The 26492-nt window shown below is 39.6% G+C and overlaps 2 protein-coding genes across 4 annotated transcripts in view; both read right to left on the reverse strand.

The window, feature by feature from the left end:
• LOC110568266 (nephrocystin-1-like) overlaps positions 1 to 24795 on the reverse strand; it is a 79980-nt gene extending 55185 nt beyond the window's left edge. For 2 of the 3 annotated variants that reach the window (XM_064371688.1, XM_064371687.1), the window contains exons 1-4: positions 18475 to 18558; positions 14846 to 14919; positions 3375 to 3435; positions 2162 to 2286 (exon numbers count right to left, since the gene is read on the reverse strand). In XM_064371688.1, coding sequence (XP_064227758.1) covers positions 2162 to 2286; positions 3375 to 3435; positions 14846 to 14919; positions 18475 to 18543 — 329 coding nt within the window. In that variant the 5' untranslated portion in view covers positions 18544 to 18558. Of the gene's footprint in view, positions 1 to 2161; positions 2287 to 3374; positions 3436 to 14845; positions 14920 to 18474; positions 18559 to 23676 lie in introns of those variants that run through there. The other variant, XM_064371689.1, reaches the window with a different exon arrangement.
• A 1050-nt stretch (positions 24796 to 25845) lies between these two features.
• Positions 25846 to 26022, reverse strand: LOC135272944 (mitoregulin). Its single transcript, XM_064371690.1, has one exon. The coding sequence runs from the start codon at positions 26014 to 26016 to the stop codon at positions 25846 to 25848; it is 171 nt and encodes a 56-aa protein (XP_064227760.1). The 5' UTR covers positions 26017 to 26022.
• Between the last annotated feature and the right edge of the window lie 470 nt (positions 26023 to 26492).

The raw sequence follows: 26492 nt of genomic DNA on the forward strand, positions 1-26492 counted from the left end.
ATCATGTCTGGGTCTGTTTTTACTGACCATCTTGTCACTTATTGATCATGTATTTTTCCCTGCTTTTTTGCATTTCTAATTTTTTTAAATTACTGGTTGCTGTGATGGACACATTAGAAGACACACTTACGGACTTTGGATTATGTTATATTCCTCTAAGAAGTGTTAAATTCCTTTAATGTTACACAGTTAAAATATCTTGTTCCTGATTAGGTCTGCTTTTAGGCTCTGATAGAGAAGACCTACTTCAGCTTTGTCTTTATTCTTAGATCATGGTTGTTACTCTCAGGGTGTTTTCTTTACTCATGGGGCCTGGGCCTTCTGTGATCTCTACTAAATGCCTGAAGCATTTCCCAAGTCTCTTTACTATAGCTAGGTACAAACTCCAATGTTTTTCCAGGACTATATGATTTCCAGAATCTACTAAGCTCTCAGTCTCCCAGCAGGCACTTTCTGCCAGGCCTTGCAGGAATTTTGCCCTACACAACCCAGGAGACCTTACAGATTGCTGGAGTTGTTTCTCTGCAGCTCCCTTCTCTCTGTAGCACCTTGCTCCACAACTCCCAGTGAACTGGGCAGCTCCAAAGTGTGACCTGTCTCTTCAGTCCAGTAAGATTGCTACTCCCTGCTTGGAATCTACCTTCCTCCACCACAGCCCATAAATTATTCCCAGGGAAAAAGTTTAGGTGAATGTAAGATTCACTTCATGCATCTCCCTATATCAAGAATATCAACCCTGCTTGGTGGATGCTCAATGACTTCAAACAGATGCTTTGTATATTTTTCCAGACTTTACAGTCATTTATGGTGGGAAGGCAAGTCCAATACCAACTACTCTGCCATTCTCAGTACTAAGAATTGGTGGAAATTCTAGATCCTTGCATCTACCACCTTCAGCACTTTTTCCCAGGGTACAGAATAAAGATTGGGGAACAACATTGAAAGAGTCTGAATAATTGATTTTTTATTTTGCTTCCCACAAATTAGGTTTGTTCATACAGGTTGGGTATCTCTAATTTAAAAATCCAAAATCCAAAATACTCCCAAATCTGAAACTTTTGGAGCATCAAAATAACATCAAAGGAAATGCTCATTGGAGTCTTTCAAAATGTAGGTTTTCAGATTAGGGATGCTCAACCAGTAAGCATAATGCAAGTATTCCAAAATCCAGAACAATCCAAAATTAAAAAATACTTCTGATCCCAAGCAATTCAGATAAGGAATACTCAACTTGTATACGTAAGTCTTCTTTACAACTTTCAAAAGCTATTATTAACATTCACTCTGGCAGAAAAGTCCCTGCTTTTTTTTTTTTTTTTTTTTTTTTGATACAGAGTCTCACTCTGCCCAGGCTGGAGTACAGTGGAAAAGTCTCAGCTCATTGCAGCCTCAGCCTCCAGGCTCAAGCGATTCTCCTGCCTCAGCCTCCCAAGTAGGTGGAATTATAGCCACCCACCACCATGCCCAGCTAATTTTTGTATTTTTGTTTTTTTTTAAATAGAGACAGTGTCTCATTCTGTTGCACAGGCTGGAGTGTACTGAGGTGATCATAGCTCACTGCAGCCTGGAACTTCTGGGCTCAAGCAATCCTCCTTGCCTCAGCCTTCCAAGTAGCTGGGACTATAAGACTATAGCCACCAAGCCTGACTAATTTGGTTTTTTTTGTAGAGACAGGGTCTACTATATTGCCTAGGCTGGTCTTGAACTCCTGGCCTCAAGTGATCCTTGTGCCTCAGCCTTCCGAAGTGCTGGGATTACAGGTATGAGCCACCACACTCAGTCTTTGCTTCAAATTTTTAAAGAATGTTTATGAAAAGGGAAACAATGCAAGTAGACATTCCAAATCACTTTCCTTTTACACATCAACATTGACATTAAAGATATCATCTTTATTTTCTAACATTTGTTCATTTAGGTTTTCAGATCTTTGTTTCCTCAACTAAATTATAAATTGCCTGAGGGCAGAGACTATGACTTACACTTCTTTACATCTCTCATGGGATCTAATGACTTCTATTATACACAATAAATAAATGTTGACAGATTCTATCGTTAGTGTCATTTGTTTATATCTATACCGTTATATGTCTTTGAGTCAAACATGAAAGCTATTGGTTACATATCTTAAAAAAAGAAAAAAGAAAGTAGAAAGGAAGCATACTCAGTTATATTTCCTCTACTTATTGTCACAGCAAGGCCCTGCAGTTGGTGGGTAAGCTTGTCCAAAAGATTATGCTCCTCTTCTTTTCTCTGATTATAGTTTGCAACAGGTGCAGGTTCATCAGCCTAGGAGAGAACGTAGGTCCATTTTACTAAAAAATTAATTTCAGTTTCCTATTAATTTCAAAAGAACAACAAAAAACTCCAATAAGTGCTATAAAACAAAGTAATTATCAGTGTGACATTACACCTATCTTAGGGAAATAAATTAGATTTAAAAGAAACATAGATGATTGTGTTGGAATGCAAACCAAATGAAAAAAACAAAATTATAACACTTGTTTTGGGTTTTTATTTCCTTGCTAAGTATTATAAACCTTCCATAGTCAGCCAGAGATAGGTTCTGACAGAAGATTGGCTTTATGGTCAATAAGACAGGCACCAAACCCAAATTCTGCCACTTATTGACAGAAGAGGCATGGCTGCTTCACCACTGAGAGCTTCCACTTCCTCACCTAATTATTCCTATAATTAGATTTTCAAACTTTTCAACAGTCTAAGTTGAAAAGTTCTTTGTCACTGGAGAAATCTGGATGAGATCTTCAGTGACCACATATCTCAGATGCAGTAAAGGGGAGTAATATACAGCTGGAGAGCTGACTTTCAGGTGCCTTCCACTTTAAAGGCTCCATGGGTCTCTGGACCTGGATATCTAGCTGTAGCCAAGGCTCGTGTGAAAAAAAAAAAAAATCCTGAAGGGATTGCCAAAGTTAAATTCCTGTTACTCCTATTTCTGCAGAGTCATTGATATCAGAGCTGCCATTTGATACAAGATGCTTCTTTGCCACTTATGAGGCCTCAGGGCCAGATTATGCATTCTTTCCCCACAAGGAAATTAAAATAAAAATAATTCTAAACTGTAAAACAAAGAACTCACAAAATGCAAAAATAAAAATAGCTCCTTCCAGGATTGTCTGAATCCTTAATAGCAGATGAGTTCATCAAAGTTGAACTTTTTTCGGTAGTTGGAGACCCAGATTTTTTGCTCTGACGCACAGACTCAGCAAGCCTGTTGGGCAAGTCAGCACTGGCTGCAGTTAGACTATATCGCTAATGCAAAACTAGGAACTTATCAACTTGAATTAATTCCCACTTAATAAAAATACTTGTATAAGAAGAGATGTTTTAATAATGTGATTAACCACAATACTTACTTTGCTTAATTTTTGAAGAGTATTTTTATTTTCATTTATTGCCTGCTTTAACTGGATACATCTAAATTAAAAAAAAAAAAAAAGAAAGAAAATATATGACTTTTTCTATTGTCAGAACCAGAAAGCTATTTTATAAAATCATTCAGTCCTTGAGCAGGCAAGGCAATTAGTCACTGTATGAACAATGCTAAAAAACACTATTAGCTGTTAGCTCAGATGATCTTCATAGCATTTCCACCTATTAGCTCAGATGATCCTCAAAGCATAGCCAAGCTGTAAAGCACCTAGACGTGAAAACCAAGCCTCAGAAACCTTCAGTGACTCTGGGCATCAATTTTGTCTCTCTAAAATAAGGAAGAATGCTGGACTTTAAAATGTTTCTCCAGATCTATAACTCCATAAATCTAGGAACTAGCCTCAGAGACAAAACTGGTAATAGCAACTAAACTTTATTGTGTACCAACCATAATGTTAAGCAATTTACAAGCACTACCTCATTTAAGCCTCATAACAACCCTCACTCCACTTAAAGAAAGTGAAATTCTAAAAAGTGTCCAAGTTCATATAGCTACTCAATGGTATAGTAACCACATGAAGGCAATTTAAGATTTCACAGTTGGTCTACTCCCACCACAGCACACTCCTGCTTTGAGCTTGGCTTTTCCAGACAGGTCCGGCATTTTATTTATTCTATAAATGCCTCAATTCAGTATTAAGTCTTAGATACCCAAATGAGAAGTACAGAAAATGATCAAATATGAGCTATAGCTCATGATGAGAGATTTTTCAAATCAAAGGCTTTATCAAACAATAACCTACAAAAGTCACTTTTTTATGGTGTTTAAGTCTCTCTCTCTCTTTTTTGGTTTTTTTTTTTTTGCTTATAGATGTGAGTGAAATGAAACAAGCAGTGAAAAAGGGAGTAACAAGGTTGATCCAAGATGGCTGATTAGTAGCCGCTGTGGTCCATGGCACTCACAGAGAGGAATGAAGAGGGGCAAGTTAATTCAGGACCTTCAACTGAAACACCCAGGTTCTCACATTGGGACTGACAGGGCAAACAACTTGACCCATGATAATGTAGAAAAGCCAGAAAAGGTGGGGGAACAACAGCCAACCTGGGAGTGGCATGAAGCCAAAGGAACCTTCATCCCCAGCCAAGAAAAGTGGTGAGTGATTGTGCAACCCTGCCCAGAAAACCATGCTTCTCCCATGGTTCTTTGCAACCCACAGATCAGGAGAGCTCCTATTGAGTTCACACCACCAGGGCCTTGGGTCCAAAATACAGAAATGTGTGGTTTCTGAGCAAAGCAGCTGCTCAGGCACACACACAGACCCAGGAGTTTTACATACTCTGGCCCCAGGATCCCCAGCAAGGGGGGATATCTAGCTGTATATATCCCTAGAAAGGGAGCTGAATCCAGGGAGCCAAGCAGCATTGTTCTGTGGGTCCCACTTCCACGGCAACTCACAAGTTAAGACCCACTGGCTTGGAATTCCAGCCAGCCAACCAAAGCAGTCTGGAATTGGTCTGAGGCAGTTCCAAGTTACCAGGGACTGGGGTGGCTGTCATCTCTGTGGTTCAGTAGACTTAGCTATTCTAGCCTGCTGTCTTTGGAGAATACAAATGGTCCAGACAAGAAAGAGTCCCCACTAACGCAGCACATGTGCTCTACCAAAAAGCAGCAGACTGCTTCTTTGAGTGGGTCTGTAATCCCATTCCACCTGACTGGGTGAGATCTCCCAAAAGGGTTTCCAGGCATGTCCTACAAATGCGTGTGGGCTGGCAACAGGTCAGTACTCTCCTGGGACTAAGCTTCCAGAGGAAGGAGTTGGCTGCCATATTTGCTGTTTCATAGCCTTCACAGGTGATACTTCCAGGTATGGGAAAAACTGAGACAATTAGGGTCTGGAGTACAGCAAACCACAGCAGCACTACAGTAGAGTGGACTGACTGTTAAAAGAAAAACAAACAAACAGAAAACAACAACACCACCATCAATAATAAAAACCCAGGCCGGGCGAGGTGGCTCAAGCCTGTAATCCCAGCACTTTGGGAGGCCGAGGCGGGTGGATCACGAGGTCAAGAGATCGAGACCATCCTGGTCAACATGGTGAAACCCCGTCTCTACTAATACAAAAAAATTAGCTGGGCACGGTGGCGCGTGCCTGTAATCCCAGCTACTCAGGAGGCTGAGACAGGAGAATTGCCTGAACCCAGGAGGCGGAGATTGCGGTGAGCCGAGATCGCGCCATTGCACTCCAGCCTGGGTAACAAGAGCGAAACTCCGTCTCAAAAAAAAAAAAAAAAAAAAAAACCCAACAAAAATCCTATTTAAAGGTCAGCAAGCTCAAAGATGGAAGGGAAATAAGACCACAAAGATGAGAAAGAATCAACACAAAAACTCTGAAAACTCAAAAAGCTAGAGGGCCTCTCCTGCTCCAAAGGATCACAACACCACTCCAGCAAGAGCACAGAAGTGGGCTGATGTTGAGATAGCTGAACTGACAGAAGAAGGCTTCAGAAAGTAGGTAATAAAAAACTGCACTGAGCTAAAGAAGCATGTTGTAACCCAATGCAAACAAGCTAAGAATCATGATAAAACAATACAGGTGCTGACAGCCAGAATAGGCAATTAAGAAAAAAACAACTCACCTGATGAAGCTGAAAAACACAAGAACTTTATAATGTAATCACAAATATCAATAGCAGAACAGACTAAGCAGAGGAAAGAATCTCAGAGCTTGAAGACTATCTTTCTGAATTAAGACAGGCAGACAAGAACAGAGAAAAAAAGAATGAAAAGGAATGAACAAAACCTCAGAGAAATATGAGATTATGTATAGAGACTGAACTATGACTGATTGGGGTACCTGCAAAAGGCAGGGAGAATAGAACTAAGTTGAAAAACATTACTTCAGAATATCATACAGAAGAACCTCCCCAACCTGGCAAGAGAAGCCAACATTCAAATTCAGGAAATCAGAGAACCCCAGTAAGGTACTCCATGAGATCAACCCCAAGACACATAATCATCAGATTCTCCAAGGCCAGAATGAAAAAAAAAAGTTAAAGGCAGCCAGAGAGAAAGGCCAGGTCACCTATAAAGGGAAGCCCGTCAAACTAACAGCACACCTCTCAGACCCAAGCCCTATAAGCCAGCAGAGATTGGGGACCAATATTCATCATTCTTAAAGATATTTCCAACCCAGAATTTTAAATCCAGCCAAGCTAAGCTTCATACATGAAGGAGAAACAGATCCTTTTCAGACAAGCAAATGCTTAGGAAATTTGTCACCACCAGGCCTGCCTTGCAAGAGCTCCTGAAAAAAGGACTAAATATGGAAAGGAGAAACCGATACCAGCCACTACAAAAACATACTGAAGTACACAGACTAGTGACACTATGAAGTAACCACATAAACAAATCTGCAAAATAACCAGTTAGCATAATGATGACAGGATCAAATTAACACATAATAATAGTAACCTTAAATGTAAATGGGTCAAATGCCCCAATTAAAAAGACACAGAATGGCAAGTTGGATACAGAGCCAAGATCCATCAGTATGCTGTCTTCAAGAGACTCATCTCATATGCAAAGACACACATAGGTTCAAAATAAAGGGATGGAGGAAAATTTACCAAGCAAATAGAAAACACAAAAAAACAAAACAGGGGTTGCAATTCTAGTTTCTGACAAAACAGACTTTAAACCAACAAAGATAAAAAAGACAAAGAAGGGCATTACATAATGGCAAAGAGTTCAATTCAACAAGAAGAGCTAACTATCCTAAATATATATGCACCCAATAAAAGAGCATCCAGATTTATACAGCAAGTTCTTAAGATTTTCAAAGTAACTTGGACCCCCACACAATAATACTGAGAGACTTTAACACCCCACTGACAATATTAGGCAGATCAACAACACAGAAAATTGACAAAGATATTCAGGACCTGAACTCAGCTCTGGATCAAGAGAAACTGATATATATCTACAGAACTCTCCACCCTAAAACAACAAAATATGCATTCTACTCATCACCACATGGCATTTACTCTAAAATTAATCACAAAATCAGAAGTAAAATACTCTTCAGCAAATGAAAAAGAATTAAAATTATAACAGTCTCTCAGACCACAGTGCAATCAAAGTAGAACTCAAGATTAAGAAATTCACTCAAAATCACATAACTACATGGAAAGTAAACAACTTGCCCCTGAATGACTTGGGTAAATAATGAAATTAAGGCAGAAATCAAGATGTTCTTTGAAACTAATGAGAACAAAGAGACAATGTATCAGAATCTCTGAAATGCAGCTAAAGCAGTGTTAAGAGGAAAATTTATACCATTAAATGCCCACATCAAAAAGCCAGAAAGATCTCAAGTTAACAACCTAACATCTCAACTAAAATAACTAGAGAGCCAAGAGCAACAAACCCTAAAGCTAGGAGAAGACAAGAAATAGCCAAGATCAGAGCTGAACTGAGGGAGATAGAGACCAAAAAAAAAAAAAAAAAAATTCAGGAGCTGGTTTTTGAAAAATATTAATAAAATACATACACCACTAGCTAGGCTAATAAATAAAAGAGAGAAGAACCAAATAAACACAACAGAAATTATAAGAGGGATATCACCACTGATCCCACAGAAATACAAATAACCAGCAGAGAATACTACTATAAATACCTCTATGCAGATAAACTAGAAAATCTAGAAGAAATGGATGAATTCCTGGACACATACACCCTCCCAAGACAGAACCAGGAAGAAACTAAATCCCTGAACAGACCAATAATGAGTTCTGAAATTGAGGCAGTAATAAATAGCCTACCAACCAAAAAACTCCCAGGACTAGATGAATTCAGAGCTGAATTCTACCAGACATATAAAGAACAACGGGTAGTATTTTTACTGAAATTATTCCAAACAATTGAAAAGGAGAGACTCCTCCCTAACTCATTGTATGAGGCCAGCATCATCCTGATACCAAAACGTGGCAGAGATACAGCAAAAAAAGAAAACTTCAGGCCAATATCCTTCATGAACATCGATACAAAAATCCACAACAAAAAAATGGTAAACCAAATCCAGCAACACATCAAAAAGCTTATCCACCACAAGCAAGTTGGCTTCATCCCTGGGATGCAAGTTTGGCTCAACATACGCAAATCAATAAATGTGATTCATCGCATAAACAGAACTTAAGATAAAAACCATATGATTATCTCGATAAATGCAGAAAAGGCTTTCAATAAAATTCAACATATTTTCATGTTAAAAACTTTCAGTAAACTAGATATTGAAGGAATATACCTCAAGATAATCAGAGCCATATATGACAAACCAATATCATACTGAATGGGCAAAAGCTTGAAGCATTCCCCTTGAAAACAGGCACAAGACAAGGATGCCCTCTCTCATCACTCCTATTCAACGCAGTGTTGGAAGTTCTGGCCTGGGAGGTCAGGCAAGAGAAAGAAATAATTAGTATTCACATTGGAAGAGAGAAACTCAAACTATCCTTATTTGCAGGTTACATGATCCTATATCTAGAAACACCATTGTTTTATCCCCAAAACTTAAGCTGATAAGCAACCTCAGCAAAGTCTCAGGATACAAAATCCATGAGCAAAAATTGCTGGCATTCCTATACACCAACAACAGGCAAGCAGACAGCCAAATCCTGAACTCACATTCACAACTGCTACCAAAAGAATAAAACACCTAGGAATACAGCTAACAAGAAAAGTGAGGAACCTTCTCAAGGATAACTACAAACCACTGCTCACAGAAATCAGAGATGACACAAAAAACTGGAGAAATATTCCATGCTTGTGGATAGGAAGAATCATATCACAAAAATGGACATACTGCCCCAAATAATGTATAGATTCAATGGTATTCCCATTAAACTCCTATTGACATTCTTCACAGAATTTAAAAAAACTATTTTAAAATTTATATGGACCCAAAAAAGAGCCCAAATAGCCAGCACAATCCTAAGCAAAAAAGAACAAAGTGGGAGGCATCACACCACCTGACTTCAAACTATACTACAAGTCTACAGTAACTAAAACAGCATGGTACTGGTACAAGAACAGACCTATAGACCAATAGAACAGAACAGAGAACTCAGAATGAACACTGCATACCTACAACCATCTAATCTTTGACAAACCTGACAAAAACAAGCAATGGGGAAAGGACTCCCTATTCAATAAATGGTGCTGGAAGAGCTGGTTAGCTATATGCAGAAAATTGAAACTAGACCCCCTTCCATACATAATACACAAAAATTAACCCAAGATAGATTAAGGACTTGCATGCAAAAACCAAAATTATAAAAACCCTAGAAAAAAATCCAAGCAATACTATTCAGGACATAGGCACTGGCAAATATTTCATGACAAAAAAAGCCAAAAGCAATTGCCACAAAAGCAAAAATTGACAAATAGAATCTCATCAAACTAAAGAGCTTCTGCACAGCAACAGAAACTATCATCAGAGTAGACAGAAAACCTAAAGAATGGGAGAAAATATTTGCAATCTATCCATCTGATGAAGGTATAATATCCAGAGTCTACAAATAAGCAAATTTATCAGAAAAAAGAAACAATTCCATTAAAAAATGAATAAAGGACATGAACCAACACTTCTCAAAAGACACACATGCAGCTAAGAAACATGAAAAAAAGCTCATCAAAATCACAATGAAATACCATCTCATGCTAGTCAGAATGGTGATTATTAAAAAGTCAAAAAACAGATGCTGGCAAAATTGTAAAGGAAAAGGAACACTTATACACTGTTGGTGAGAGTGTAAATTAGTTCAACCACTGTGGAAGACAGTGTGGTGACTCCTCAAAGACCTAGAGGCAGAAATACTATTTGACCCAGCAATCCCATAACTGAGTATATATCCAAAGGAATATAAATTGTTCTACCAAAAAAGACACATGCACACATACGTTCACTGCAGCACTATTTCACAATAGCAAAGACAGAATCAACCTAAATGCGCATCAATAATACACTGTATAAAGAAAATGTGGTACATATACACCATGGAATACTATGCAGCCATAAAAAGGAACAAGATCATGTCTTTTGCAGAGAAATGGATAGAGTTGGAAGTCATTATCTTCAGCAAACTAATGCAGAAACAGAAAACCAAACTCCACATGTTCTAACTTATAAGTGGGAGCTGAATGATGAGAACACATGGACACATGGGGGAAAACAACATACACCCAGGCCTATAGGAGGGAGGTACTGGGGGAGGGAGAGCATCAGGAAGAATAGTTAATGCATGCTGGGCTTAACACCTAGGTGACGGGATGGTCTGTGCAGCAAACTAGCATGGTACATGTTTACCTATGTAACAAACCTGCACATGCTATACATGTATTCCTGAACTTTTTAAAAGTTGAAGAAAAAAAATAAAAAACAATAATAAATTAAAAAATTTTTAAAGGGAACAAAAGTCCTTTGTCAAAGGGGAAGAAAAAGACAAGGGGAAATATCAAACTGGGGCTGCCCCTGCTAGTGACCTCCCCAAAAGCCCCTCGCCCACCCTTCATCTTTGCAGTCAGCTTCCCATTGGCACCTATGTTCTCAGCCTCCAGGGTGGGCAGGGGGCCCAGGGCTGCCAGTGTAACACAAAACAAATATGTTGGGATTGCCTCTCATTTTATTCTCCCTTACCAGGCATGAAAAGAATACCTCCCACATCTGCTTTTAGATACTGAGGGTATGGACTTTGTAACCCTAAGGAGAGACATCACCAACAAGCAAAGGATGGCAGAGTGGAAAGACAGCAAGGGCTGGTCTTTGAGGATATCACAGGCCATGAAGCCACCCTGAGAGAACCTAGCTGCAGGGTTTTTTGTCAAATGAGACTAAGAGTAAAGCAATTTATTTTGACATCTGTCATGTTACTTGACCAAAAAAATCTTTACTAAAACTTAGAAATTTCACTTAAAGGCCAGAGTGAAAAACTATTTTAATATAATGTACCAAGAAAATAAATTATTTATTACAATTACTTCCTTTATAACTATGTAATTGTTAAAATCCTCAAACAGCTGATATTTTAAGACTCCTGGTTCAGGATAAAAACTAAACACACATTCATCTTCACTGCCTACTGAAACCCCACAAAAAATGATTACAATGCTTGAAAAGGTAGCAAACCTTGAACACTAAAAAGAATGAAAGAGGGACAACTAGCCAGCAAGAGATTTCAACAAATTTCTGCTCCATGGAAAAAGGCTGGAAGCATGTTCTCCTGTAAAGGGAGGAAGACAAGCATAAGAGGGAGATAATCTGGAGTCAGCAGACATAAAGGATCAAAGGTTAACTAAACTAAATCATAGAGGGATGCATTATGAAATTTTGCAGATGAAAAGACATGCACGGTGGCTGGGATTTACTTTATACATTATATAATATTGTGTTATACTGTGTAAATTAAATCATACGCATACATCTAAGCTTTGAAGAGAGAAATAAATGTTAAAGCAATCTAAGGTCTTCATGTTATTCAACGGAAGAGTAATGATACTGATTAAGTTTAGACTTAGTTGGGGCTCTTTTATAATAAGTCTATGACTTTTAAAAGTCTATTTACAGAAAACCTGAGCCAGTTAGCTCCCTTTTCCCTTCTCTGTTTACCAGGGGATTCTTCCTTAAAAACAAAAAACAACAAACAAAAACAATTAACAAATGACCTGAAGAGAATCATAGCTGCTAAAGAAGTTTCCCATACACCAGGGTTAAAGCCCACCCTATTCTGGCACTGGGGGGCTCCTCAGACTAAAAGCTACTTCCCAGCCTCTAAAAAGCCCCGTCAATGTACAGAACTTCATTCTTATTCAGGAGATAGTACTAGCAGGAAAGACCCCTATCTATTTAACAGTAGAAAAACCCATGAGAGTTCTCTGTAATAATCAACCTAGTCCCTCATTCTTAAATGAAGATAGATAAGCCAGACCTAATAAAGAAAACCAGCAACATGAAAGATAAAATTTAAGAATAACCATAGATGAATTAATTAATTAACTAATTTAAAAGAATCAGAACCCAGAGAAAGCAAAGACAATTCAGAGAACAGAAGAGAACTTAAGAAAAAAAAGTTTCCTAGTCATGGAAGTAGTAAGAAGGCAATCAAAATGAAAACAAGAACATGATGTTATGAAACAAGAACAATTCAAGAACAAGAGAAAACACTTGTAAATTAACAATATGACTGCTAGCCAGGCACAGTGGCTCACACCTGTAATTCCAGCACTTTTGGAGGCCAAGGCAGGTGGATCACCTGGGGTCAAGAGTTCAAGGCCAGCCTGGCCAACATGATGAAACCCCATCTCTACCAAAAATACAAAAATTAGCTGGGTGTGGTGGAATGTGCCTATAATCCCAACTATTCAGGAGGCTGAGGCAGGAGAATTGCTTGAACCCAGGAGGCAGAGGTTGCAGTGAGCCAAGATTGCACCATTGCACTCCAGCCTGGGCAACATAGTGAGACACCATCTCAAAAAAAAAGACAATATGACTGCTGAAATAAAACAATATGGCTGTTGAAATAGATAATAAAGAAAAGGGTTAAAGTCAAGAGAATTGCCAGCATGGTAGCTCATGGCAGGGGAGAGGGGCATCCCTTTAGCCTGGGAGGCAGAAGTTGTAGTGAGCCGTGACTGTGCCACTGTGCTACAGCCCGGACAACAGAGTGGGACCCCTCCCCACCTCCCTCCAGGTGTACACAAACAGACAGAGATGTTTGATAAACATCTCCCAGGTGTACACAAACAGACAAAGAAACAAAAACTATTATCAGAGAGTTATGGGATCTAGAGGATCAGACCAGGATATTCAATACCTGACTCAAAGGTGTTTCAGGAAGAAACAGACAAATGGAAGTAACGAAATAATCTTTTCGTAAAATAAAATCTCCCAGAGTTCATGAGACATGAGTTTTCAAACTGAAAAAACTCAAGTGTTGAGCAGATAAAAATGACACCTAAATGACATTTTCAGACATGCAAATGTCAAAGTGAGTTTTTAAATGACAGCAACGATTATCTTTTCATGCACAGGGAAGACTATAATTACTTGGGCTTAAAAATAATTACTAGGCTGAGCACAGTGGCTCACGCCTATAATCCTAGAATTTTGGGAGGCCAAGGCTGGGGGATCAGTTGAGGTCAGGAGTTCGAGACCAGCCTGGGCAACATGGTGAAACCCCAACTCTACTCAAAATACAAAAATTAGACAGGTGTGGTGGCACGTGCCTGTAATCCCAGTTACTCGGGAGCCTGAGACAGGAGAATCACTTGAACCTGGGAGGAGGAGGTTGCAGTGAGCCAAGATTGTTCCACTGCTCTCCAGCCTGGGTTACAGAGTGAGACTCAGTCTCAAAAAAGAAAGTAACAATAATTATTATTATTTTTAGTTTACTAACATAAAATTTTAAAACCTAGTTTTCCCTGGGACTTCAAATTCAGTCTATACATCTTATTCTATTTTTACATCTAGTAAAGCAAATACAATAACCTTTGCTTTTCTCTTTTTTCTTTTTTTTTTTTTTTAAAGATGGGGTTTCACCATGATGGCCAGGCTGGTCTTAAACTCCTGACCTCAGGCGATCCACCCACCTCGGCCTCCGAAAGTGCTAGGATTACAGGTGTGAGCCACCGCGCCCGGCCCTTTGCTTTTATTTCATTACTGTTAATTCAACTTAAACTAAATCTCTCAAACAATCCTACTAATAATTATAAATTAAACTCAATTAACATTTCAAAATTTATTTGTTTTGCCTTTAAGCACTCTGTATGCCTGACTTAAGTAAAACTTTTCCAAACAATTACAATTCACTTAAATTAACAGAATGAATCTCATGTTCTTTGGAATTTTATAAAATCTTTAAATATCTCAAAAACAAAGATTATCTTAATGATGTCCTTCCTAAACTTAATACAAATGTTATAAATTAATAGTCTAAATTTGATTTAGTTCATCATGTCTACTTAATTTTAAACTCTCCTAGGGATTTTTTTTTTTTTTTTTTTTTTTTTTTTTTTAGTAAAAACAAATACAAAACAAAAAATACCCACCTAGAAAACAGTTTTGTCTTCTCATGGGAGGTAAAGTCAACATCCCAATCAAGGACTAACTGCTTCTAGACAGAGGTTTCTGACCAGGTCACAGGATCTGGGCTACATAGGCCAAGGATTCAGGGTAATCCTGCCCAAGTCACCTATGTTTACACTAAGCAGTTTTTATAGCTGCTGTCACAACAGCAAGTCCACAACCATCAGGTTTAGATTGTTTTCTTCTAGATTCAAGTTACAACACTATCTGATTCTTCCATTTGATTCCGAAGAACCAATCTCTATGCCTTAAATACCATTCATTGAAATGTAAATGTAGTTCCTGGAAAGCTTATATAATTTAGCATACTTTACCTTTGATAAATATGTTGTCTTTTATTGGGTTCTAGAGCTTCTTTCAGTTGGCTCTCAGAAAGCAAACTATCAACCTATGGAGACCATTTAAGATATCACATTGTTAAATACCATATTGCCTTAGGAAGAAAACTTCTCTTCCTATCCAATATTTTACAATGAACGCTTTTAGACATACGACAAAGTTTTAAAAATTTTACAATGAATACTCATATGCCCACTACCTAGAAAAAAAATTAACATTTTACTATACTTATTTATCTATCCATCAATCCATCTTATGTATTTCAAAATAAGTTACAGTTATCAATACATTTCTCCCTCAATAATGTACTATGGGTGTCACTAACTAGTTCAATAGTTGATGTAAAATATGCATATAGTGAAATGCACAAAGATGAGGCATACATTTGCTGAGTTTTGACAAATCCATACATCTGTGTAACCATAGTAAGTTCCCTCATGCCCTTGCCAGTAAATCCCCACCCCATTCCTCCAGAGACAAACCTGTTTTGATATATTTTCCAATGTAAATTAGTTTTGCCTGCTCTTGAAATTTTATATAAATGAACTCACATAGTAAGCACTCTTGTGTAACCTTTCCAGAAAGCATGTTTTTGAGATACTTCCATATTGCTGTGTGTGCCATTAGTTCATTCCTTTTTATTACCGAGTGGTATCTATTGTATTGAATGTACTATGATTTTGTTTGTCTTGACTTAAGAGTTTAAGTTTACTAACACTACATGTAACTTTGTCAATATACTCACCAAAAAAGCACTTACTTCTTTGGTCTGTTTTCTATAGATTACATAGAGAAGATAAAGTGGATGAAAAAAAGAGAAAATTCCACTAGTTTCTTCTCTACTCTTGCAATTTGGTATCCAAGTGTTATTTACAAAATTCACACACCTAGTGACAGAGCCAGTCACCACAGGCATGACCCAGAGGGTCTGTTGATTACTTGTCCTACAAGTAATCTGTTCCATTTTCTGCTTCAGGTGTCCTCTGTGAAGACAGGGAAGAATTAGCTAATACTATAAAAATACACTTTCTAGACAATCAAGGTATCAAAAGGCTCCAGAGCCAACATTTCTCCAGGGAGAATAATCTTTGTAATAGTTTGTTTTAATAATCATTTTTATGGTTTCCTTCTAAAACTTTTCCTGGTTCTCCTCATGTCGTACTAAATTTAAAATTAGTTCATCATGACTGATCATCAGAGAAATGCAAATTAAAACTTCAATGAAATACCATCTCACACTGGTCAAAATGGCTATTATTAAAAAAATCAAGAAATGACAGATTCTGGTGAGGCTGACAAGAAGAGAGGACACGTATACACTATCAGTGGGAATGAAAATTAGTTCAGCCACTATGGAAAGCAGTTTGGAGATTTCCCAAAGAACGTAAAATAGGACGACCATTTGACCCAACAATCCCATTCCTGGGTATACCCTCAAAGAAAAATAAATAATTCCACCAAAATGTCATATGCATGTGTATGTTCCCTGCAGCACTACTCACAATAGCAAAGACATGGAATCAACCTAGATACCCACCAATGGTGGACTGGATAAAGAAAATGTGGTACATATACACCATGGAATACTATGCAGCCATAAAAAAAAAGAATGAAATAATGTCCTTTACAGTAACATGGATGAAGCTGGAGGCCACTGTCCCAAGTGAATTAACATAGGAACAGAAAACCAAATGCCACATGTTCTCACTTGTAAATGGGAGTTGAACATCGAGTACACATGGACATAAAGATGGGAGCAATGCACCCTGGGAACCACTGGAGTGGGGTGGAAGGAAGAGGAATGAAGGCTGGAAGACTGCCTATTGGGTGCTATGCTCACTGATTGTGTGACAGGCTCATCTGTACCCTAAACCTCAGCATCACGCAGTGTTTCCATGTGACAGACCTCCACATATAACCCGACTCTAAAATAAAAGTTGAAATTTAAAAATAAAATAAGACACAGAACCATATTAAGAGTCCACCAAAGTTCAGCATAAGTCAATGCCCCATCAAGTTTTATTTTATATTTCTACCAGAAGAGTATTTAGCTTTTGTTTTACCACTCTGATTCCAATACAGTCACCTAAATATTTACCTCCCAAATCCTTTTTACTTTTTAAACAAGAGAACAAAAATGGACAAAATATGAGCATCAGTGAATCTCTTACTGGCCCAAGATTATAAAATAATTTTACTCAGTGAAAAACTACTTGGTAATAAAATCACATGAAAAAAATTAAAATTAATAAAGTAAAATTAAAATGTCAGAAAATAAACCCACCGGTTGCTATTTACTTTTTTCTTATTTTCAATAAATATTCTGTGTATTTTAAAAAAGTTATTTTTTTTTTTTTTGAGAGTCTTACTATGTTGCCCAGGATAGTCTCGAACTCCTGGGCTGAGGTGATCCTCCTGTCTCAGCCTCCCAAGTAGCTGGTACTACCGGCATAAGCCACCATATCTAGCCTAAAAATTTTATAAATATAACAAAGAATAAAGAAAATCATAATAATCATCAGCATCCTGTCACAAAGAAATACCATATCAGCATATTTCCTTTTACGTTGTTCTGTGTATATTATATAGAGAAAAAAGTTATTGAAATACTGTACATTCCATTTGTATTCTTTTTCTAATTTGACATTTTATCACAAATATTTAACACATTAAAAAACCCTTTAACAAAATTGTAATCACAGTATTATATCATCATAAATTATTTCTCCATTTCCCTATTACTGATCATTTAAATTTTATCCAAATTATAAGTAACAATGTGAATACTTTTATACATCAATCTCTGTTCTACTTTCTAATTATTATATATAGCAGATCCCTGGAAATGTAATTTTTGAGCCTAAGTGCATACATGTATGCTACACCTTGTTAAGCTGCTTTCCTCAAAGGCTGTACAGGCACCTTATACACGGGAGCAGTGAGTATGCCTGCTTCATCACAACTTCCTCAAGATTGACTGTTGTGATTTTTAAAACTTTTTGTGATACCTTATGTCCTTTGCAATTACTTTGAAGTTAACATTCCTCATTTGTTTGAGTTACTTGTATTTCCTCTCTCATTCACCTCCTCTGCTCATTTGTCAGATCTTAATGTTCTTGCATATTAAGACTATTCCTTGACACCTATTTCGCTTGAGTTCATGGAGGCAATAATAAACTCCACTGAAAGAAGGCTCAAAGGAAATGGGCTTGGAAAGTGGAGAAGAGGAACGGGCCTCAGAGTTGGGTTGGAAATGGTTACTGATACAAGTTTAGATTGGGAGATGAGGTGAGTTAGTCAGTTGTTCGGGTAGGATGCTGAGGTGTCCGGTGGGAGTGACGATTGGAGGAAGGGGCGCTTAGTTGATAGTCACGAATTTTGGGAGGTTTCGCCGTTGGCTGAGGGTTGAATTGGGAGCAGGAGGGGTTTGAAGCCGGGTTTGGTGCTGGAATGCTAAGGGGTAAGGAAGCGTTACAACCTGGGAAGGTAAGTGGGTTGGGGCCAAGCTCCCAGGATTAGGTGGGGCACGGTGAGGAAGCCGTAATGCGCGCAGCTGCGTCCTCCTATCGTCCGCCCCAGGCCCCTCTACACAGCCTGACCCTACCTGTTGCTTCAGCTCCTGATTGCGGCGCCTCAGGGCCTGGAGGGGATCGCGCTGCCGCCTCGCTAGCATCTCCCTTGCCCCGACCGCACCGCGCCAGTTGCCAGGGAAACCAAGCGGCGGCGCCGGAAGGTGACGCCATCGCCGTGCGCCCGCCTCCCAGCCCCGCCCCGCCCGGGCAGGTCCAGGGAAGTGTCAAAATGGTTTCTTGTGGTGGTCATTCACGTCACCACGCAGGTCACGGCCGGGCGAGTCATTTTTCCTCGCCAATTCCTAAGGATAGGGGAACGTCCCCCGGCATCTGAAACTACATTCCCCACAATACATCAGTAATACCACCACCTTCTTGCTGGGGTACTGTTTTATGGCATTTGCTTTCTGATACCAATTTTGTAAGCTTATCTTAAGATACAATTCGAGCATCTTAAACTCTTACATTAACTGCAAGGATAGCTTTCCTATGGGATACATGGTTCTGTTGCATACTCTCAGTTCAAAAGGCAGCTTTTAATTATTTGCCATTTAGTCTACTGAAGTTTCATTGCATTCTAATATTGCACGTTGTCCATTCTGAATTCTGTAAGGATAGTAATTCTATCTGTTCTACAACAAATCTATGAGCAAATTATTAGTTCTCATTCCCAGTTTACATCAACTCTCAGGAAAGTTGTCATGTTTCCCCATGTGGGATTGCATCCCATGAATCTAATTCCCAAATTACTATACCAAAATAGGACTTGAATGAATGATAATGATTGGAGCTCACCTTCCAAATGATGGACCCCATTAATATAAATGAATGTTCTTCAGTACGACCACAGGCCAGGCTGAACCATCATTTATGTACTTTTTTCAAGTATAATATATACAAAATCTACAGACTTTAATTGTGCAGCTCTGAAAACCCTCCACCCCATAACAACACCCAGATTATGAAACAGAATATTATCTGCCCACTAATAGTCATCCTATGTTTCTAGTCTGCCTACCCCCACCCCCCAACCCCCAAACTCCCAACCCTCTCACTTCCCCACCACATACCAAAGGTAGACAATATCCTAAGAGCACAAACTTATACTGCCTTTTTTTGTACTATATAATGAAATTATGTGGTGTGCGCTGGCTCCTCCTGTCCTTTAAACATCACATTTGTGAGATGCATCTATATTGCGTGGCTGTAGTCTGTTCACTCTAATGGCTATTTCACATATGATATATCCTAACATATTCATTGATTCTACTGTTGCTGGGTAAGTGGGCAGTTTCTAGCTTAGGGTTAGTAGAGTGCTGCTAAGAACATCCTGGTGCAAATCTGGCAAACATATGTATACCACTGCTGAGTCACAGGGCATGTTATATGTCAGTTTTAGTAGATATCGCCTGGTTTCCCAAAATGGTTGTACTAATTTATACCCTATCAGCAGTGTATGAGTTTTTGTTCCTTATATCCTTGGCAAGATTTGCTATTGTCTGTTTTGTTATAATTCATGTCTTATTTTAAATTAATTTCCCTATAATGGCTCATGACAATTAATGTTCACTTAAATAGCCAAACACAGGATTTCCATTAAAAATGTTTATAACAAATGACAAAATAAATGCTATAAAATATTTTTAAGTGGATTATTAAATCAGTGATTACAGGTGATAAGAGATGATCAAAACAAAGCAAGTTACTCTAAAAACAGCTATTATGAAATTCTCATTTTCAGTCTATAAATTAGAAAAAAATCATTCTGTATCTACTTATTTATAGGGATTTCCATATTTTAAATGGAAAAGTTACAACATCATGGATACAGTTTAATTGTATGTTGGTAAAAATAAACTAATAAACCCCCCTAAATATGTGTGAATAGGTGAAATATGAGGAAGGGTAAAAAAGAGTGTATTACTCATTCACCTCAGGTGTGAAAATGTTTGACTTTATACATTTTTGCACCATACTGTTCCAGTTACAAGTATTCATTACTTGCAATTCCTGGATCAGCATCAACATCCCCTGGGAGCTTGTTAGAAATGCACATTCTCAGGCCCTACCACAGTCCTAGAGAATCAGAATCTGTATTTTAACGATATCCCAGTGTTTCATGTGCACATTCAGGTTTGAGAAGTGCCACTTAGGTATCCACTGTGCTATAAAGGATGTGATTACTTAGCTAATGATTTTTCACTAATGACTGTAATTTCAGGACAGTCACATTAATACTAGTCATTGTTCCTCCGTAGTTATACCTTGATGCCATTATAAAAACAAACATAACCTAAAACAAGAGAGGTCTACAGTAAGGTAGCCAAAAGAAACTAAAGCAAACCATGGCCAATGTTTCTCGTGAGAACAAGCTATTTCATAAAACTCATCATGATTTCTATCAGTGTGTTAAAATGAATAACAATTTTGTATTGCTTCCTCACAGGAGATACTGAAAAAGAATTTAACAGCTTCCAAGAGACTCATAATGTAAACAGAAGCAGTGGAACAAGATGACTCGGAATCAACAAAAAGATTATAGTAAAGAGAAGAGAGAATGTTTGCAGTTTCAGGCACTTTAAAGAAAATCCAGGCCAGGCCCAGTGGCTCACACCTGTAATCCCAGCACTTTGGGAAGCTGAGGGGGGTAGATCACCTGAGGTCAGGAGTTCAAGAACAGCCTGACCAACATGGTGAAACCTCATCTCTATTAAAAATACAGAGATAGCCAGGTACCAGGCATGGTGGAATGTGCGTGTAACCCAGCTACTCAAGAGGCTGAGGCAAGAGAATCACTTGAACCTGGGAGGCGGAGGTTGCAGTAAGCTGAGATTGCGCCACTGCACTCCAGCCTGGGCAACAGAGTGACACTCTGTCTAAAAAAAAAAAAAGAAAGAAAGAAAAGAATCTACCTCAAATAAAAATGACAAATATATATGAGCACCTTAGTGCAAGGCACTGTTTGGGCCTCTGGTACAAGATGTTTAACACTGCTCTCAAAGAGCTTCCAAGCTACAGTAATAGACTAGAAACATGAAAATCGTATCAACCACTTACCACAGAAATGCTACCTGGTGTACAGAATTCCCTGCCAAATGAACAGTTTATGATTAAATACACTGAGTTCTAAAGTAAGGTCATGCATTGAGTATGTCTACTAGACAGCTGAAAGAGTAAAGCTGGAATTGAAGAAAAGGATCAGATGGAGGGGGGTCGGCTTGGATGTGCTAGTTAAGCCAAGAGAATGGCTAGGGGAGTCACAGGAGAGGACAGAGCAGAGAACCAAGGACGAAAGTTTGAGGAACTTGAGAAAGGCAGCAATAGTAGCAGTTTGGAAACTTGATAAACTTTTGTATTACAGAAGCAAAGGAAGAATTTCAAGGGAGAAAGTGGCCTCATCATATACTCTTGAGGTAAAATGTGAGAATTCAGAGCCATAGATATCAATGTTTCTGGAAGGTGCAGAGGGCAGATCACAACAGGCCAATGGGCAAAATATTTGGAAAGAATGTGACAGTGAACCACTTCTAATTGGCCAATGACAGCATCAACTAAAAGAAATTTTAAGTCAAATCTGTGCATTTGTTACCTAGGCATGGTGGCAGGCACCTGTAATCCCAGCTACTTGGGGAGGCTGAGGCACAAGAATCGCTTGAACCTAAGAGGCAGAGGTTGTAGTGAACTGACATTACACCACTGCACTCCAGCCTAGGGGACACAGTGAGACTCCGTCTCAAGAAAAAAAAAAAAAAAAAAAAGAAAATGTGCATTTATAAATAGAAAGCAGGGTGAGACTGCAGATGCCAGAAAGAGATGATGTACTGAAGAACAAGGAAGGTCCTGAGGGAGATGCAGAATTCTGCAGAAGCCAAAGAGACAGCCTTGGAAGGGGCCTGAGTGTCTTCTCTCCTGGTAAAGGAAACCTAATGAGACAGAGCTTCAGAAACAGTTTTCAACCTCAGCTGAGCATCACAATCACCTGGAGAGCTTTAAAAATTCTAATACCCAGTCCATATTACAAATGAAATGAATCAAAATGTCTGAAGAGTGGCATGCAAGAATTAGTATTTTTAAAACTCTCCAGATGATTGTAATGGGCAGCCCTGTTGAAAACTACTGCTCTAGACAAAAGTATTAAGAAAGACCAAGGAATTCCCAGCTAATGGCCTTTAACTTCTCATATGGTTGATCTACTAGGAATGAAAGTTATCAAGTAAACTGGGAGTTTAAGGAACTCAGGTGCTAAAAAATGAGACACATTACAGTCACAGTAGAACCCATTTGTAGTGAGCCAAGTGAGAAAGGTGAAGTCTTTCTTTAAAGTTCAGTGGTGAAGGTAATGTGCAAGCAGGGATGGAGTCTAATCTGACCAGGGAGCATCCAGGATGCCTTATGAGGTTAACTGGAAGAGTAACACAACTAATAGTCTCCAGAGTGGGCAGTTCTATAGGAGATGTAGAGAATGTCAGCTGTCCTAATGAGGTGGGTGTACCTCCTGAGACTAAACAGACCAAGTACAACGTAACATAGTTCAAGCCTGTTGATGACAAGGTCCAGAGAATGGCTGAAGCAATGTGGGATAGAGCAGGTGGTCTGGGAACCCCATCTGGGGGGAGAAAAGGAGGCAGGGTAGGGAAGTAAAAGTGGACCAAGACAGGTAGATGTCATGAGTAAATGACAGTGCCAAATGGAGGTGAGGGAATATGTAGTCAACAGTGTGTCATTTTCAAGTTATGACTGGCACTGACTCCTGGCTCCCACCTTTCCATTTCCAGTTGTGGCTAAAATAGAAGTACTGTCTCCACAGTATTTTTTTTTTGGCGGGGAGTGGGGGGTGGGAGCTACCACGTTTAAGTAGAGCAAAGGTAGAAAAGGTACAGAGGTAACGTTAAAGGTAACTGCCCACTACAGAACTGGGGAGTACAGTCACAGTGTAAAAAGGTAATAAGCAGAAAACTAGAAAATTAGGAGTGGCACAGAGTGGCTAGAGATCTCGTAATAATATAGACAGGAGTCAGAAGTAGCACATGCCCAGAAGCAGGTATACCTAGAGGAGAGACAGGAGAGGGGCATGACTGTGTCAGGGTAGTGCGCATAAGTAATGAGAAAGAATGAACATTGGAAGGACCAGGTACACAAGGAACATCGCACAAGAATGGGGCCAAACAAGCAGAATTAGGCCAATCACAACCCACATGCTTATTTGGGGGTAAGATGTCCCTCAAGGAACCTACCTTGTCTCAAAGAGTCTCAACTCTTGGAGCCTCAATGAGGGGCGGTCACTAGGAAGCTTCAGCAAACTGCAGCGCAGACAGGACTGAGCTCTAAGAACCAACATTTCAGTCCTTGACTACTACATTCACAGAATGAAAACAAAGTTGGAATAAGGCATAATAGCCCCAGTAAAATAGGGAGGTGCTTCATGTGGAAACAACTTTCCTATGTTAACATGGAGTTGAGACACAAAATTTTAATCTTTGTAGGAATGAGCAAGGGTGGTGTTCTAGAAACACTCCCTGCAAATCAAAAGAACCAGGCACTCACTCTTGATTTTTATATATAGGTAGGATTTATCACTAAGCTCTGTTCAGGAGGGTTTCTCCTTCACATGTGTATCCCATAATGACATATAAAAGAGAATTTTGCCAATAAAAACTTATACACTGACCAGGCATGGTGGCTCATGCCTGTAATCCCAGCACTTCAAGAGGCCGAGGGTATGGATCACCTAAGGTCAGGTGTTCAAGACCAGCCTGACCAACATGGAAAAACCCCGTTTTCGACTAAAAATACAAAAATTAGCTGGGCATGGTGGCACATGCCTGTAGTCCCAGCTACTTGGGATGCGGAGGCAGAAGAATCACTTGAACCCAGGAGGCAGAGGTTGCAGTGAACTGAGATTGAGCCACAGCACTCCAGCCTGGGCAACAGGAGCAAAACACTGTCTCAAAAACAAAACAAAACAAACAACAACAACAAAAAAACAAACTTATACCCTGTACTTGGAATACACTGTTTTGTTTTGGGTTAAGACAGGGTCTCACTCCATCACCCAGGCTGGAGTGTAGTGGTGAGATCACGGCTCACTGCAACCTTGACCTCCTAGACTCAGGCGATCCTCCTACCTCAGCCTGTGGATTACAAATTAGCTGGGCCCACAGGTGTGCACCACCACAGCCAGCTACTTTGTAAGTTATTTGCAGAGACTAAGTCTCTCTATGTTGCCAAATCCTGGGCTCAAGTGATCTTCCCACATCAACCTCCCAAAGTGCTGGGATTACAGGCCTGAGCAGGGCCAGAGACTACACTGTTACTCTTGGAAGTTCAAAGGTCTTACAGACAGCACCCTTACCTCAGTTACGTTTACACATCCCTTTACTTTTCAACGAGTTCAGTTAAAGAACCCTTAATGATCCCATAGCTGAGTCTGCTTTGTGCCTGTACCAAAGAAGGGGCACAAGTTACATAATACATCTGCTCAAAAACACTAGTAAGTCAGTTTTGAAAACGCAGGTCTCTTGATGCAGTAAATTCCATGAAAACATACTTCCCCTTATTAAAAAAAAAAAAAAGCTTCAAAGATGTTTAATTTTTTTTTTCAAAAATAAAACTGATTCATAAAGTGCAAGAAGAAGTCATTTCTTTCCAGTAGTCTATATCCACTTTCATCAAACTGTTGGAAACAGAAAAGAGAAAAAAAATAGAAATATACGATCTGTAACTTCAAATTGTACTGTGGTATTAAACCATGAACCATAAGATCTGGTGTTAAAGACAAGAAAACTGAGGTCCTGAAAACTTATGATGCACAGCTCTTCTGAAAATGCTAAGACTGGATGCAAGGTTCCTGACTTCCAGGCCACTGCTCTTTCCAGTTTACAAGGCTGCCAAAAACCTAAGAATTCAGTTTGGAGTTTACAATCGCCAAAGCGAAGATGCGCTACCAAGGATGTTACTGAAAAGAACTAGGGGTGGCAAGATCATCTCCCTGGTTCCTTCTTTTTTCTTTTGTTCTTTCCAGTATTTTCCATACTGATGTTTAACGTCAGGGTGAGCGACATAACACGTTGGTGAGACATTCTCATTAAACACCCAGTGAACTAAACTAAGACACCAATGAACAAGTTATGAGGGAAGACAAAACTTCCACCTTCTGGTGTCTGTGAGAACAAGTCATCTTCTGCGACCTGACCAGAGTTGATACTAAGGTATTTGTCCGACCCCAAAGTCTCCCTTTGCAGTGTCACTATGTGTACTGCTCACCAACACTCCGGGAAGAGCCCGCCACGGCAGGCGGGGACTGCGTGGCAAGCCTGGCTCTGGCCGCCGCCGGCTCGGAGCTCCCGCGCGGACATGGCAAGGTGGCCAAGCGAGGGATCGAATGAGGCGGAAGGCGCGGAATCTCAGGCCAGGTCCAGCTTCTTCTGCGTCGCCGCCAGCTTGTCCTGCAGCCTCCGTTTCCTCCAGTCCAAGTAGCGCCTCCGCAGTCGGTTCGCTTGCCAGCCCAGGAGTATTCCAGAGGCGAAGGCTACTAGCACTGACAACTGCAGCGTCCTTTCGGACACATCCGCCATGGCAGCCACCGGCGTTCAGCGCGGTCTACGGCGCGGCGGCGGGGTCAAAAGGCGCCGCGCGTTCAAGGGCGGGGCGCGGAGCGAAAATGAGGCCAAGGTGGTGGGGCATTCCCAGCGCAGCCAGCGAGACGTTGGTTCTCCCGAAACTCGTTAATGGTCCCGTCTGTCTCGCCTTCAACTGAAGACTTTCTCAGACCATGGATGACCCCACCTTCCCCTCTCCTGAGCCCCCCAACATTTCTCGTTGATGCCTTACATCTTTAGCTAACACTGGGGGCGTGTCTTGCTGACCCAACTCTAAGCTCTTCACCGCTTTGTATTTTCTTTCAGCAATAGAATGCGAGCCATTTGTCTAACTTTAAATTTTCTGGTAACCTGTTTTTTTAAAAAATAAAAACAAAAGCATGAAATTGTTTTTAATAATATATTTACTTATCCCAATATATACAGGATGTTATTTCCACATGTAACTCTTT

Source organism: Aotus nancymaae, unplaced genomic scaffold (genome assembly GCF_030222135.1).
Source record: "Aotus nancymaae isolate 86718 unplaced genomic scaffold, 86718_ANA_hifiasm-v0.15.2.pri h1tg000155l, whole genome shotgun sequence".
Lineage (NCBI taxonomy): Eukaryota > Metazoa > Chordata > Mammalia > Primates > Aotidae > Aotus > Aotus nancymaae.

What these genes read in the sequence shown, in the direction of transcription:
- LOC135272944 (XM_064371690.1), bottom strand. Translation starts at nt 26,016, where the DNA reads ATGGCGGATGTGTCCGAAAGGACGCTGCAGTTGTCAGTGCTAGTAGCC.